Consider the following 16,022-nt stretch of genomic DNA (forward strand, 5'->3'; position numbering starts at 1 on the left):
TTTAAAATTGGCTAAAATAAACTTTATTTTACTGTTACAATATATAATCTCTTATCAACACAACTCACAAAGTGTTTACAAAATAATCCCATTTTCTGCTGCATTTTAAACACTAAGTTTGTACAAACTTTGAAAGTAAAATAGGAAACCATAGTTATAAATGTTTGTTAATTTTTTTAGAAGCATCACGGGAATTACTTCCACTAAGACTTTATCTTATGGTGTGATCTTCACAGGCAAAACTGAACATTTATTGAAAAGACCTGAGGAAGGATTCATGAAAGCTTTTTTTAGACAAAAGATCCCAGTATTCCTAGGTTGACAGCATAGCAGTGAATATGACAGGGAGCAAATGCTTTTGAGCTAGCTTAGGCACTCTGAAATGCCTTACAAAGGGATCTCCACCCCCTTTACTATATTGACCATCAAGGGAGCCTGGTACCTAACAGCAGCTTTCACAGATCTCTCCCATGTTTATGACTGAGAGCACAGCAAGACTGTAACATACAAAGCTCTGATCCTTAATGCTGCACAAGAAACAATAGAAATCTTACACAGAACTTGAGATATAATTATCACAAAACCCTAGCATTTTTACGTTATTATTTTTTTTTTTTTAAAAAAAGGTATCTATTGTCCTCTGGGAATCTGGTAGTAGTAATAGGCACGTATTATGTTATTTAACATACTCAAACCTGGTCTGCACTAATACACATTAGAAGGCGTGGAAAAAGCTACTATTTTTTCACTGCTGCTAGAAAGATGGGTGCTAAAATTAAAGAACCTGTGTTTTTGCTAGTCAAGTCATTTGACAGATTTTACATGACAGCAGAATCAAGCTGACAGTGATTATTGTAAATACAGCAAGCAGGTAGAAAGAGGTGCTACGTTTTCTTTTCCATGCATAGTTTAAACAGCTTACAGCCAGCTCATCTCCATTAAGAGTGGAGATGCACGATCCACCATTTGGTATAAGTCAAGCTACTAGCAAATTTATCTCCAGTGCAAACAAAATTGTTTTTCTTCAAGAAAAACAAGTAAATTTAATGCTACTTCTGGAAAAAATGTTTGTGATACATTATTTTCTACCTATTTTGGTCTGTATTTCAAGAGTTCCCTTCTCCCTAAATCACGTCTGAAGACAAATGATCACCATTCACTTTTTTCTACCAAATGACTGTCTCCTCCCCAGAATACATTATACTGCCCACTGAAGATCATCCCTGAGAGCACTATTCTAGCTAGACACTTAGAAAGTAAGCAAAATCCCATAGCTTAGAGGAAAAGGGCTGCTCACCCTATGAGATCTTGTGGTTTTAGGAAGTACTTAAAGAAATGCAGCAACTCTGAGCGTTTAAAGTCCCTGAGCTGAGTGAAATTTTAAGACAGTCATTTTTAACACAAAGCATAGCATAGCAACATCCACAGCTGTACCTACAGAAGCTTTTTTTTTTTTTAAACAGTGATAAAGTCCGATGTTAAATTACAAGCATACAGCAGTTAGCAGTGGTTCCTTTTACTTGCTTCCTGTCACAGAAAACACGATGGCCTTCTTTGGTTAGAAACAGCAGTGAAGAAGCTTGAGGACTTTGCATTCTTTCACCTTCTGATGTATTAGCAATCTAGGTTACGTTTAGCGGAGACACCACGAGGCCATAGTGCAGTACAAGTAAGCCATCCTAGAGAGAAGAGAGATAAACTGTTATCATATCACTTTACCTTCTCCACAAGGCATTTCCATCACAGCTCGGTATGACACTTGCATAGCAGAACTGCAGCTTCAACCTCACTCATTTCAGAGCATTCCCCTTCCATAAGAGGAATGCAATTTTTAAGTGTTATAATGGAATTGTCTCATTTTCATATAATAGGCTCCCTTTACAACTTATATTGCTTTCCACATGATACTATGAGGCAGAATAAATCACTTAAATAGCTCTAGAAGGAGCTGCCAAAATCTGGTCATTAACTCAGGACACTGAAAGTCAAAAAGACACAGAAAGAGAATGCAGGAAAAGAGGGAGGAAACACATAGTTGCCTGAGAATGGAACTCAGATTCCAACTTTTAATGTTAATTTTATTAAATTCACTGGTGGCTCTACCTTTTTGCAGCTCTATTACCTTTAGCAACTGGGATAACTAAGATAGAAAGACAATATAACAGATCATATCAAAAGTTAAACTTTTTATTTTTAAATAAGAAAGCACTGTTTACATCTCTGCAAGTTAGCCAGAGTCTTGAACATGTCAGTAACACGTTAAATATAATTGTCAGTTTTTTCCTTATGCAGAAATAGTTAGAGAACTTATGGTGCCAGCTTCCCATTTCTTCCTAATTCTAGATGCACAACTAAACACTTCTTAAATCCCCATGCTTCTACTGAAGTTAACAAAAGAACCTTTCACCTGTGAGATGGGATACTTCCTGACTCATTAATGTCTTACTCATATCACTTAATTCACACGCACAGCTGGTGAAAGGTCTAGCAGTTAGTCTGCTTTCACCTCTGAAACCTGTTCCTGCTACTGATCCCCTGGGAATCTGACTTGTCACGTTAGACCTATTTATATGGACAGGCTTTAGTAAGTGTTTTCTTTTGAAGATAGAAATACATTAATCACAGCTGACACGTTGGAATTTCTACCGTATTTCGGTTTTGATGTTTTATCCATTAGCATTAGGACCTGAGATATGTTCCACAGAAGTTACACAGTTCTGTGTGAAGGGCTGCATTTAAAAAACCCACAAACTTTATAGTGACTTGCTCAGTCACTTTCAAATCCATAAACTTTGGCATCTGCAAGTCAAATCCAAGGGAAATAAAATCCAAACGCTTTGTTCTGATCTCCAGTCTTGATCATATGACTGATATCGTTGAGTCCAATGATTCAAAGGGATTAAAATGCAGAAAAGTGGGTCAAAGTATTCTTTTATATGAAGTGTCAAAAACAACATTTACTCTATGCCTAACAAAGTGGGATGACTACACTACAAAGTGTTGATAGGAGATACTTGTCTTCACTTCTTGCTAGGTGAAACAAGTCCTTTGAAGTTACTTACCAACCTCGTGGCACAGAGTATGTTGCTATACCTCCACAAAGCCATATTTATACTCATTGTGCCTGCTGGCTATTTCCATAGAAAAAAAATAAAGCACATTCAAAATTCCTTTCAGAGAACTGTGATCAAAACAATTTTCCTCTATGAAAAAGTTGCTTAAAGAAAATAAAGATTTTGAAGAAAAAATGCTACAATGTATTCTTTGATTAATGAGCATTCAAATGGACGTATTTGGCAATAGGACATTTCAAGAAGTTAGCTATTTACACAGGATATATCCTTCTTAAACCAAAGGCCAAGCCAATGCAATTACTTAATTGCTGAGACTTAACCCAGTACTGCTATGGCTTACTCTGTAATTGGCCTCTTTTTAGATATTATACATTTTTATGTCTGTTCAGCTATTTTTTCTAGATACTATTCCGAAAAGGAAATCCGATCTGAAAATGAGGCTTATTACAGATCTCAAATCAGAATAACTCATATGTGCCCAAAGTCAAAAAAAAAAAAAAAAAAAAAAGAAGTACAAACCCTTCTTACAGCAACCCCCCAAAAACTTGTAGACCTGTCCTAAAATGGAAAAAATCCTGCCTGTTAAACCCTAATATAAACTAATATAAGCTGAATGACAGAAAAATCATAGCATATGCACTTTTTGATGTTTTAGGAGCAGCAGTGACAAGAAGCACCCCACTTTCCAAATTCAATATCCCCACAGCAGAGAGTAAAGCACTTTCATACCAGATGCGCGCTAGAGGGTCACGCTAATTAAATCAGATCACAGCTCTTACTGCCTAGCTCAGGAGACACTAAAAAAACACAATGAGATTGGGTTACAAAAAGGTGAGAGTTACAAAGAGAGCAGTATAATCTGCAAGACCTCTGTGCCAAGGGCCAGGGACATAAAAGAAGCTACTCTCTTTAGCTTTTCCCATGTGTGAGCTCATTATATCCATCAGTGACGCAGAGCCTTGAGAAGGACAATTTCAGACAGGAGAAAATAACCAGCAGCTTGGCTCATGTTGCATTTGTGCAGCAGAGGGGACGAAGGTAATGCAGGGAAGAAATTATATGCCTGCGTAATTAACAACAAGCTTCCTTCCTCAGCTACTTGAGGAAACTCTTGATCACAGGCAGATCTCAATGCATGGTAGCAAAACTGAGCCTTTCAGAAATTTCTGTCAGTCTTTGCAGGAAATTTACTCCTTGCAGTAAGTTTCCGAAGCTTTAGTTTTAAAAATTAAGCAGTTACTTCTTTTCATATTAATTCTGTGCAGTAACATTTGTATTTTTCTTCCCTAACTAGAGTTAAAAATCACATTTCAAGCTAATTAGAAAGGCTCAACCAACAAACCCCGTTTCATAAACCTTAAAGTATCTTTAAATCTATGAGGCTATAACAAATTTATTGTGAAACTGTACTTGCTGAACATAAGTGCACTTAACATGATTAAAAACAGACGTGTGAAGTAAAACAAGATTTTTTTTAAAGCCTTCTATCAAGTACTCAAAAATTATCATGTTAGTCATTTATATTCAACCACTAAGAACAGTTACCTATTCACTCCAATTCCAGCAATACAAATAAGTTACTATGGGGTCTGTATTAGGAATACTTATTTTACCAAACTGTAGTCCCAAAACTGGGAAAAAATCAGAAAACCTTGAAGAAGGTTGAACATTTAATCTTCCAACACTTGTCAGAAAGGCACATAATAATTCTGACCAGGTAAATCCCACTACCTTGTACCTTTTAGTTCAGTCATGCTCTGAGACAGCATTACACATTGCTGCTCAGTATGTAAAAAAGACAAACCCAAAAATCAAAACCACTATGAGCATTTAATAACTATTTAGGACTAAAACCACCTAAAACATTACAGCGATCACAGCCCAGAAAAACAAATCACAACGTATGTTATGCTGCACTGAATTCTGAGAAACTCTTCCAATGTAAATACTGCCAAAGGCATAAATTTGAACATGCATTCTTTGACAAACTGAAACTTATCTGCTTTTCTGAACCCACTTTTCCTCAGCAAAAAGAGCAATTGCTGACATGAATGAACTTGCAAATGGAAAAAAAGCAACTCAAAACAGGTAATTTTCTCCTCTAACAGTGACTGTACTCAAAAACCAAACCAAAACATAAAGAACATTTTGCATAAGCTGAAAAGATTTTCTAAGTGATTTCTTCAGACAAGTTAGTGTTACCTAATAGTTTAAAAAATATTCTAATTTAAACCAGAAAACTTAGCACAAAGCCCCAGCTGCCATACGTACCTGTACAGCACTTTCTCCTATGACTTGCCGGATTTCCCTCAGCGTCTGGTAGTGTTCTAGTAGGTGATCACCACATATTATGTCTACCTGTGAAAGCCCACAAAAACAGTCAAGTTCAACCTACCCTTAGACTAGCAAAACAGCATCTAAGCCCTTTACATTTGATATTTCATAAAGTAAACCCAACATTGTTTGAAAAAGTTGAATTCTAGTGTTTTTGATGCTATAGGCATCTTTACCTTTGCTGTTCAAATGCGTTTAGCATGCACAGCCCAAATGCACTCCCCAAATTGGGGCTCACTTTTGGATCAGAGAAGACGGTTTGGTTCAGCCCCAGTTGGGCATTTCCACTAAAAAACTGTTTAGGAATAGCTGTGATGGATTCAATGGGAATTTAGATTACATATTAAAATGATCCCACAAACATCCTCAGTCATTCATCAGCTCCAAAAAAAGGGCAAGTTGTCAGTGCTACTGGCAAGAAATGAGCCAGTGCTTCCCTCACTCTTACTGTGAGTGAGAAAATGTATGAATAACTCTGCTTAACAAGACTGCTTGGAGGAAGGGTTTGAATAAAAAAGAATTAGCTCACTGTATGCCTCTGTCAGCAAATACTTTTCACACAGTCCTTCAAAATGCAATCAATACTTCCGTGATGCCAGTGAAGGGTGTACTCTGCAATTCTAAGTAATGTCCTCTACTGCAGCTAAACTATGTCAGTGATGCCTGCAATTCTGGAGGTGGCACTTCTGTAAGGACCGGCCCACAAAGACTGTTACTTTGGGAAAAAATAGATTCAGACTGAGGTATTCTGAATGCCTCGACTATTATGAAAAATAAGCTTCCTTATTAGAGCAGCTAACACAGCACTGTCTCTCTCACAACTGCAGCTCGGTTATATTCTCCTTATCAGCAATTCCTAGATGTGGAAACCAGAGGGCTGTCACCTGAATTACAATGACCAAACCTCAGAATTAAGAGCACTGACAACATGCTGTTCCACGGCTTTCAGCAACGAGCAGGGTTATGCTTTGCCACTACACTAGTCAGGAAGCAGACTGCAGTATCATTACATGTACTCTTCCATGGTTTCTCTTATATAGTCCTCCACGATAGGATGTACTTTGTGCTTCAGTGCAATTTGTCTGTATTTATGCTCTTCTGCATTCTGACCCACTATCTTTCTCCTGTTCTTCATGAAAAGATTTAGGTCTGCTCACGCTGGCAGGTTATTATTCTCAGAAACTGGAACACAAGAATTCTAATCCTTAGAGACTCAGAACAGGCTTATTTACTTCATCTATATAGCGTGAGAATAATGCAGAATACTCCAGCCATGCTAGACTTAATCTTAAATAATAGTTCCAAAATGTGCAGAAGATGTAAATTGCATATTACTTCTCCTTTTAGATTCTAGAAGGAAGCAGCAAGAAAAATCCTAGATATAACATTAAAAATTGATTAGATATTGATCCATATATACGTATATATATTTAACATCAACATTTTGGCTTTTTAAGAAACCTATCTTTTTGTTTTTGAAAGCTGGTTAAAGTTATTTTTCCTGTTTCCCTTGCATTCTAGCTTCTAGATTTATTACTCTAGAAGGACAGACATATCTGCTTTGCTTTCCAGTGATGAGTTCAATTACTTCTGTTTCATAAGACTACTTACATAATTTTTGTACCGTAAAGTACTGAAAATTCAATTTTGTTCTCACTGGTACTTAGTGTGCATACAGGCACACTTTATATTTTCTATAAAAATAGAACAAATAATCTATTTACCCAACCCCAATATACAATATAAACAGACATAAGGGCAACTGCTGATGAGCTTTCCAAACAAAATGAGAAATCTTGTTTCAAAAATATCCCACTGCTCATCCTCCTGCTGCTCCAGTTTCAAACAGTAGTCATTAAACATCAGTGCCTTCTAATAAATTTGGAATTTTCTCTCATTCACCTCCTCATAGTGCTCAGAATGCCAAATGTCTAATCATCAAATTCTAGCACCTAAGGCAGAATTTCTGCTAGGTAATTGTTATGCTAGAGTTCATTCTGCTAGGACAAAAATATTAAAATATACAATGAAAAAAAAATCCTAGTTCAGCATGGAAAACAGTTGCAAAATGTATGTCTCACAGCAATCCTTGTGCCCTAAAAAGAATTAATATATTCTATTATGAAGGATGCACCAGCAACAGAAGTGGTATAGATCTACTATAGTCTTGACTGGCTGGTAAATTTGAAGCCAACTAATACTGACTCCTAGTGAGACAGTGGGAAATATAACTTCACCTTTTGTTGAAAGGAAAATTGAAGGTGTATCCTCTTAATAACTCGGTCACAGCTTTTAAAATTCGTATTAAAATAAAGCAGCCTTTCCATTATGGCAATTATTTTCATGAAGTGACATTTACTGAGCTATTTATGTAACAAACATGATAACAGGCAACTGTAAGTTAATGCTTACCAAGTAAGCTGAAGTTAAAATGGAAAGCTGTCATATAAGGGACATTCCTCATAAGATTAATCCCAAGGGGAAGTCTGGCCTAGAAAGCACTAGATCTCAAATCAATAGTTTCTATGCCAACGCATATTATCCAGAGAAGGACAAAGAAAACATTTTGGAGGTTAGCATGAGTATCTGGGCTAGTTATTCAAAAGCTAGCAAAGCTTTTCATTTCCCTTTGCTGTGATTTTCTTTTCAAAAGGTACCAGAAACCATCTGTTTCAGGGTCTAAAAATTACTCAAAAATAATTTTTTGGAAAGGAAGTCTATGAAATTATCAGCTAAGACACAGTAACATTTACTCACTAACAGTGAGTTGCAAAGTGGTGAAGTCCAAGCAGAAAGTAACTAACAGGAAAAAAAAATTCTCAAGTTACCTCTAGTAGGCGATCTCAAGATCACAAAATCTGAAAGACATCCAGAACACAGGTATAGCTTGATTTTAAAAGTTTTTGAATTTTGTCTGCTGAAATCTTACATGGCACTTTAGAAACTCTTGGCAAATAATAATGAGAACTTAAAACACGTTGCAAATTAGGTGGGAGAGCTCTTCCTTGAGGATCACAACACTTCAACAGAATACTTACTCAAAAACCCTAATGTTACTTCTCCACTCCAATGAGCAACAGAAACATAGGCATTACATTGATCACAGCAAACTCATACGTGCCATTACAAGTGGCATACCTGACAAGCAGGGTCCAGATCCATTTTTCTTCTGAGGAACTTCTCCACATGTCCAATTGTTGCCTCTCCTGAAACACGCACAAACTTCTTCTCCAAAGGCTGTAAAGAATAAATGCAAGATGTTAAGACCCTGTACATTTTCAGCCATCATCCCTGGCAAACTCCAAACCTGACTGAAGGCCCAGTAACTGCTGAAGACAGCTTAAGTTTTGGACCTTTCTTTGATATACTTCCAGATAACCTCATACAGAAGACACTAAATATGTATTAACAGACTTCATGTTCAAACTTCCTGCTATTTTAAACAAAAAATAACCACCTATTGACTTCAGTCCTATTTTACTATTGAAGTAGTGGAGAATAAGATTTCCTTTAAATTCAGCACAGAAATTGGTATTATGCAGCTTTTTAAGAACTCTGCTCCCCTTCAGTCCCAGAAAGCAATCACTCAGAAGCACAAGAGACATCCTAAAATTTGCTTCTTTTCCACAAATCAGGCTTGTGCATCAAACATGAATTCAAATAGGTAAACTGTATCATTTTGTAACCAAAGAATCTCAAGTTCCTTGACATGCTGGAAGTATTATGACTTGGGCTAGAATAGATTTAACAGTCCGTGACATTCTAGAATCAATTAAAATAAACTACTACGCGGAACACAAGGGCAAGACTGGTCTGAAACCATTTTGCATAATTTCTAAATACTTTCATAGCAAGGACTGCAACAAGATGACATTTATTATGTCAGCCTCCACAATTTTAATGGGTTTCTTCTCTGTGGATAAAATTTTAAAACAGCTGACTACTGATACAGGCAGCTAAGCAAACAGGCACAAAGGCAGAGCAGATGACTGAGTTCAGAGTAATAAATGGATTCCCTTTTGTGTCAATTAATTGGATTTTTATGTTAACTTCTGAACAGCTGTGATTTACTATCCAGGTTCATCATATTCTTTTAATTTGAAAAAAAGGTAGATGGGAAGGGGGTCAAAGACTACCCTTGAATCCAATCACAAATTAAGATATGTGGTAACTTTGTTTTTGGAACAATAGTTTAATTTTTTCACGTATAAGAGCTAGAAATGCCAGTCAGACCTGACCTAAGCTAACGCAAACTTGATGATGCTGGATTTATGCTTGCTGCGTATATAAATCATGGTTTATAGCCAAAAGCCTTATAACCTGTTCTCTCCTCCCACCCCCAGGAGAAAAAAAAAGACAAAAAGGAAACCCTTCATATATGAAGTTCAACGTGTAGTTCAGAAAGATATGGCTGATAAATAATTAAGGAAAGAATAACGCTAAAAAAGGATCAGGGTATGTTTTGTGAAAATGCATAAGAGGGATTTGGAAGGCTGATGAGTAAACCTCTTGACCATAAAATACAAAAAAAGGCATGAAAATACAGACAAAATGTAGGGAAGAAATACACTGATGCAGGAAGTTAACATGCAATAAGGAATTTGAAAATACTGCAGAATGAATATTAGTTAGAAGATGCAGTATTTCTTAAAAATCATACAGGAATCTAAATATACACAAAGGCAGAATGGCACTTCAGTCTATGGACAGTAGAATTATAAGCAGTATAGAGCTATTCACTGTGAGTAAAGGTGGGCAGCTTTTCTCCTTCTACATCTTCAGAACACTGGAGTTAAAGTGAATGGAGGTACACTATGGCTTAAAAGGGAACGACACACAAAATCACTTTTCTGAGTCACAAACACTCCTTAATGATGTTAGAGCAAGTATTTTTTTTTTTAAAGGCAAAACTATTCCTGTAGGAATGGCATGCACTTAAGACTATCCGGCAAAGTAAATATCTGACACAAGCATTAATATCAGAAAACATAAGTTAATAAAACGGTTGAATTGCCCTACAGTTATTCTTGTTGGGTCCAAAATGAACAGGATGAAAAACAAACCAGAGAGAAGGGCAAATAAGAACCAGGAAGTATGGCAGGTGATATAAAGGTAAAAAAGATTAAAAAATATAAAAACATCAAACAGTAGCATGACAGGTAACGAGAAAAAAAGAGTAACAAAATGCTGCATGGGTGCAGGGGTATAACAGGTGATGAAAATTATCCAGGTACATTTTCAGGAACATTGCTCCCCTTCTACAGATTAATTTCTATTTATGAAATTGAACTTACATTTAAACTCCTTGTGAATATTAAATGTTACTTCTTTGAGAGTTTGAAATTGCTTGCTAAGCTCTGATAATAACAAATGTGATTAGTATTAAAGAGAGCAGGAGTAACTGCAGTCATACCCAGTATTTCAGATTTGTGCCTGAGAATATCCTTATTTAAGGATCAACTCAGCTGAAAACAAAGGAAATTGATTAAAAAATGGAACAAGGACAATCCATATTTCCATTAGTAACACACTTTTTGATCAAGTTCTTCAACAGTAAAATTGGAGTTTTGTTGCTAACAATACCACTAAAATGCTCTTATATTCTGTGCTATTCTATCTTTTGATTCCTACAGTTGATACAATGAAAGATAAAATGCAACATACACTGTATAATTTTTAATTATATCTCCTTCTTGCTCCTGAATAGAATCTTTTTCTAAATGTTTAGCCAAAACAGTGGAATGAGATACTGCGCACATCTCTAATTACAGCCTATGAAATAATTATGGCAGTACACAATGTGCAGTTAATCTACAGCTTTTTCTTTTTTTTTTTTTTTTTTAAACACCAATTCAGCTCAGTCATATGATCTATACTGGAAGAAGAGACATTCTTTAGCGAGGACTGGGAATGCTATTTGTTGTTTAGTAGAATGACCACCATTCAGACAACTAATTTTGTTAGTGAAGGGATGTAGAAAAGAATAAATTTGCTGCAGACTAAGGAAGTGCATCATACTGTCCACAAAACTTGCATCATTTTTCTTGTTTAAATTTCAATCATATCACAAATTAGACCATTTTTGTGCTTTGGGTAATGCTGCCTCTGAATAACCTAGGTGAGCTTTTCACTGCAATTAGGCAATCTTCTTCAAAAACAGTTTTGTATGAGAACGACTACACCATTGTTCAGGATTCTAAGAAAAGCCATACTAATGCACCTTTTAGAAGGAGATGCAAAAATAACAACCTAGAATCATCCAGGGGAAGTTTCATCAACTTCATTCTCTCAACAAAATTTTAGTTTCCTAGCCTTGGAAGCATTCTCCTACTCTGTAGCATTGATAGGCTTGACGATGCACTCTAATGCAGGATTATTCATTTATGCTATGCTGGTGAAAGTTCAGGCTGCACTCAATATAAGAAAAACAAAGAAACTAAAATAAATACATTCAGGTTACACGTATTTCTGAAGTGAACATAAGCGGTAAGAGAATAGAGGCATAAGAGAAATATTCAAATCACATCTGCACCTTAAAATTCCCTGTGCCTTCGTTAGCTCTGAAAAACAAGAGAAGAGTAAACACAATCAATATTGCTAAGGTTAACAGTTAGTAACACCCTCAAGCTTTCTTACAATAATGACTTCCTGATTTAATAGTCTGACATACCAAGCTTATTTTTGAATCAGACTCTTCCTTTTATTAAACTAGTATATAAAACAATATTACGCTGAAGTTATATGTATCTTTCCCACCAAGCCTTTATTTGGTTCCCCATTTCTTTTTGTGAATTCAGCTGTTTACGACTTTAAAGTTTGTCTACATGAAATGGAAAATAAATCAACACATCCTAAAGCTCTTTTTACACACACTAACATTAGTTTTCATGGGAACAGGCTGTAATATTAATGCTGTTTAAACATCCACACTTCATTATCCTTGATGTTTGGAACTTTAACAGACAGTACCTAAAAGCTGCTGACAGAACATGCCCAACCACTAAAGAGGCTTTCTGGGCCAGTGGTTGGCCTTCCAGACTATTTATAATCACAGGATTAATGGTAATGCAATCTAGGAACTCAGAAAAGCAGCAGTTGCTTCTCTGGAAGGTAAAACACACACAGGGTGGCAAATGACCAAATTCCTACCTGCCTTCAATAGAGGTTCATTGATTTACACAGCCTGAGCATGTGACTGTTATCTAGGCTCCACACCCCCATCCTGTAGGGCAGCATATCAAATTCTCAATGAATTAAGCACAGCTCATGACATTCCCTTACTCTTGTATTGCTTTAGCAAGTACATGCATAGCAAGGTTAAATTGCAGTATTTCACTGCATTGGAAAAGGCAAAAATCAAATAGCACTATAAATTAACTATATTTCTACTGACCATTTGCTTGCATAGCAAGCACTTGTAATGCTTGTGCAGACCACACATTAGCATGACACTTCAAATTACTGTAATTAGATAACTCCACCTCTAAATACATACTAACCATCAGACAGACTTAAGAACTATCACCAATTTCTGCCACTGAAGTGAAATTTCAATTTACTATGAAGCAAACATACAAGCCTTTCCACTCCTGCTGTCATTTTCTTTGATATAGTTCCACTGCCACAGGAGGCTACTTACTATACTCTAAAGACATAACATAGACAACATCAACTTTCAAAGTAAGAATTTCTGCTGGATTGTCCAATCTATTCTGAGTTTTCTTTATACAAAGAGCTTTCTTAACATCTCATTGCCAAGATAAACTGCTTGATTTTGACCTTTGAAGAAAACAGATTAACCCTTAAAGATAAGGTATAAAATAAGATCAAAGGCTAAAAAATGTTTCAAAAATAAATTGCCACAGATGTCAAGCCATCATCCTTTTTTTGTTCCAATCCTTCTGTGCTTCCTTCCATACAAATAACGAAAACACAGTGGACAATCTCACATGCTATAGATGTTATTTGCACATTCATGATTGCTTTGCTGCTAGCACTAGAATGGAAGCTTGAAATAAAACTACTGGAAAAAAATAAATACAACACAGATTCAAAAGCCATCTTGTTCCACACGCAGGCACGTGCATGTTTAATTAGTTTTGAGATCTAAAGTGTCTGGCTACTTTCTCTTGCTCTGAAATAAAATAAAAAAAAAAAAGCTGTACCTGCTGAGAATCACCCAGGACCACAGGGGGAGTAAGTGGTTGCCTTTCACAGCAGAGATCTAAATCGAAGTACTTTGCCACACTGAATTCAAACTGTATCTAATCCTGCAGTCAAGATAATCTAAGGAAGCTTTCTATAGAGCGATCAAGAAACAGTGTTCCAACCTGAAAGGGACATACTTGGAATAAAATCTAATTTCAGTTATTAAAGTCATTTTTACATTGCAACTGGCAAGGAATCACTCAGACACGGCAATGTTGGTGTAAGCATGCTCCTTCTGCCACCTGGCGGGCCAGCCCAGCAGTACCTGCCACAGGTCCCTGAATGAGCATCCCTCCTACTCCTGTCTAGATGCTAACCTGAGGTACAGCCACAGCTGAGGCAATAAAATAACCACGTGTATATTCCTAGCCCAACACAAGCGTAGGGTAAATGGCATTAGATTTGTTATTTTCTACTGAAATTTCAGTCAAAACATTTTAAGTTATGTCTGCATACATCCATCTCATCACATTTTAACCAACAAGGTAACAAATCATGCCTGAGCACCAAGACCACTGGGAGACTGCATTAAATATATGATGAGGCTCATGCAACATTAATTGAAGAAGAAAAGCCGTTATAAATACAATTAAAAATGATCTTTTAATGTTCTCTAGACAATACACATTGAATAGCTGTGTCTTTGCTTTCCTCTCCTTGTTCAATACGTGACTTTGCTTTACTTACAATCCTGCTCGTAATGTGAAAGCATTAATTTCCTCCTAGTCTCACTTATTCCAACGTCTGAATGTATTCCCACACCATCCTACGCAGCAGAGGAGCAATATAATACCTTGTTTAAAAAGAGGAACCTGAGACAGACTGTGTCAAAAAGTAACCAAGGATGGCACGTGCTCAGTTTGAGACATCTAAAACTGGATTTGACTGCAGAACACTTCATAGTACTGTTCTAGTCATGACTCCCACAGCTTTAAGCTGCATTTGTGAGCACGAAGCACCCCTGCAAGTCAGGCATACAGGAAACTACCATAGAAGTCAATTATGTGGAGTCACGAGCATTTTTCATGGCACAGGCAGGAATTTAGATGTTTAGCTGTAAGCCCTTCTTTCTACAATCTCCTATCTTATCAATTTAAAGAAATAAGGAAGCCACATAACGGTTAACCACACCTAAAATAAGCCACCCTACCTCCAGGCAGCAGAAAAATTGGATATAAGATGCAAAAGAGTTAGGACATGAAGTCAAATCAAGCTGATGTGCTTTGCTCATAGCTTCCCAGTTTGTGAGGCCTTCATTTTCCATCACTTGTGCAAATTAGCTTGCAATAATTATGTAATGAGCTTTCCAAACATTTTGTGCAGACAGTCAGGCTAAAGACAGAGGCAGTCTGCATAGAGGGGTATGTGCTGCACAAGAGTCAAGCCACTTCCTCTCTGCACAGTTAAAGCTTTTAACCTATGTTATTTCTCTATCGCTGCCATGTAAATCTGCATGTGGACAAAGCAATACAATTTCTGCTTACCGTGTTCCTGAAAACAGCTCAAACGTTTGGGCTGGAATTCCCTCCCTCAACCCCTCCAAGCTATGGCTAAAAGGCAATGCCCAATACAAAAGCTTCAGTATAAATCAATAAAGCCTTGGAAACTGTCAGGCAAACTTAATAATAGCACTGTTAGTCCCATTTATACCATTTAGGGAATTACTGCTCTTGCTGCTTGGATTTCCTAGCTTGTTTTGGTCAGATAAAACTTGCTGCTTATGAATTATCAAACCACCGATTGCATCTGACAAATTCCTTGTAGGTCTCAAGTTTCTAGCACCTTGTCAGAGAAGTCCCTTAGCCCTAAATGTTAGAAGTTAATAAGTACATGAAGAATGTGTTTCTACTGGAGTAGCACACTGGCTACGGTAAAAACCTGACTGCAATGAGTGACCTATATTGCTCAGCAAAGCAGAAAAAAAAAGACTCTCCTAGACACAGAGCATCAGGCAGACACTATATTTTGTAACTAGGAGTAGAGTAGTCTGGTCACTCATGTCTGTGTGCTGTATCCTGAAGGAACTGTACTGTAGTGCCCGAAACACTAATACTATGCCAATACATTAATACTATGCCAATTTCAGAGATGTCTCCTTGCTTCCTTTTCCCCAGTTCAGAAGGGCTACAACCCTTTCTGGCATGGAGTCAACAGAATACATGTTTTTTATGGCTAATAAAAGCGTGTCATCATGTATGGTTGCAGCCCCCTAGTTGCACGAGCAAGTCCTAGTATAGTCATCATTAACGGTACTGCCACCTACAGGGATTTAGGAAGCACAAGAGACAGGTATTATTAAATTTACTGAGACTACACTACTTTATTGAAAATAAAAGGAATACATCTAAGTTTTAAAGCTCTACACTTTTTAGATATCTATTTTCGTAAGAAGACACCTTAAATATT

The 16,022-nt window shown here is 36.7% G+C and overlaps 1 protein-coding gene across 2 annotated transcripts in view; it reads right to left on the bottom strand.

The window, feature by feature from the left end:
• Positions 1–16,022, bottom strand: part of PCGF6 (polycomb group ring finger 6) — a 20,483-nt gene continuing 4,461 nt past the window's right edge. Inside the window, exons 7-10 of one of the 2 annotated variants that reach the window (XM_072039759.1) lie at positions 11,941–11,968; positions 8,547–8,645; positions 5,346–5,432; positions 1–1,679 (exon numbers count right to left, since the gene is read on the bottom strand). In XM_072039759.1, the coding sequence (XP_071895860.1) occupies positions 1,623–1,679; positions 5,346–5,432; positions 8,547–8,645; positions 11,941–11,968 (271 nt within the window). In that variant the 3' untranslated portion in view covers positions 1–1,622. The remainder of the gene's footprint in view (positions 1,680–5,345; positions 5,433–8,546; positions 8,646–11,940; positions 11,969–16,022) is intronic. The other variant, XR_011810102.1, reaches the window with a different exon arrangement.

This window comes from Anas platyrhynchos, chromosome 6 (genome assembly GCF_047663525.1).
Source record: "Anas platyrhynchos isolate ZD024472 breed Pekin duck chromosome 6, IASCAAS_PekinDuck_T2T, whole genome shotgun sequence".
Lineage (NCBI taxonomy): Eukaryota > Metazoa > Chordata > Aves > Anseriformes > Anatidae > Anas > Anas platyrhynchos.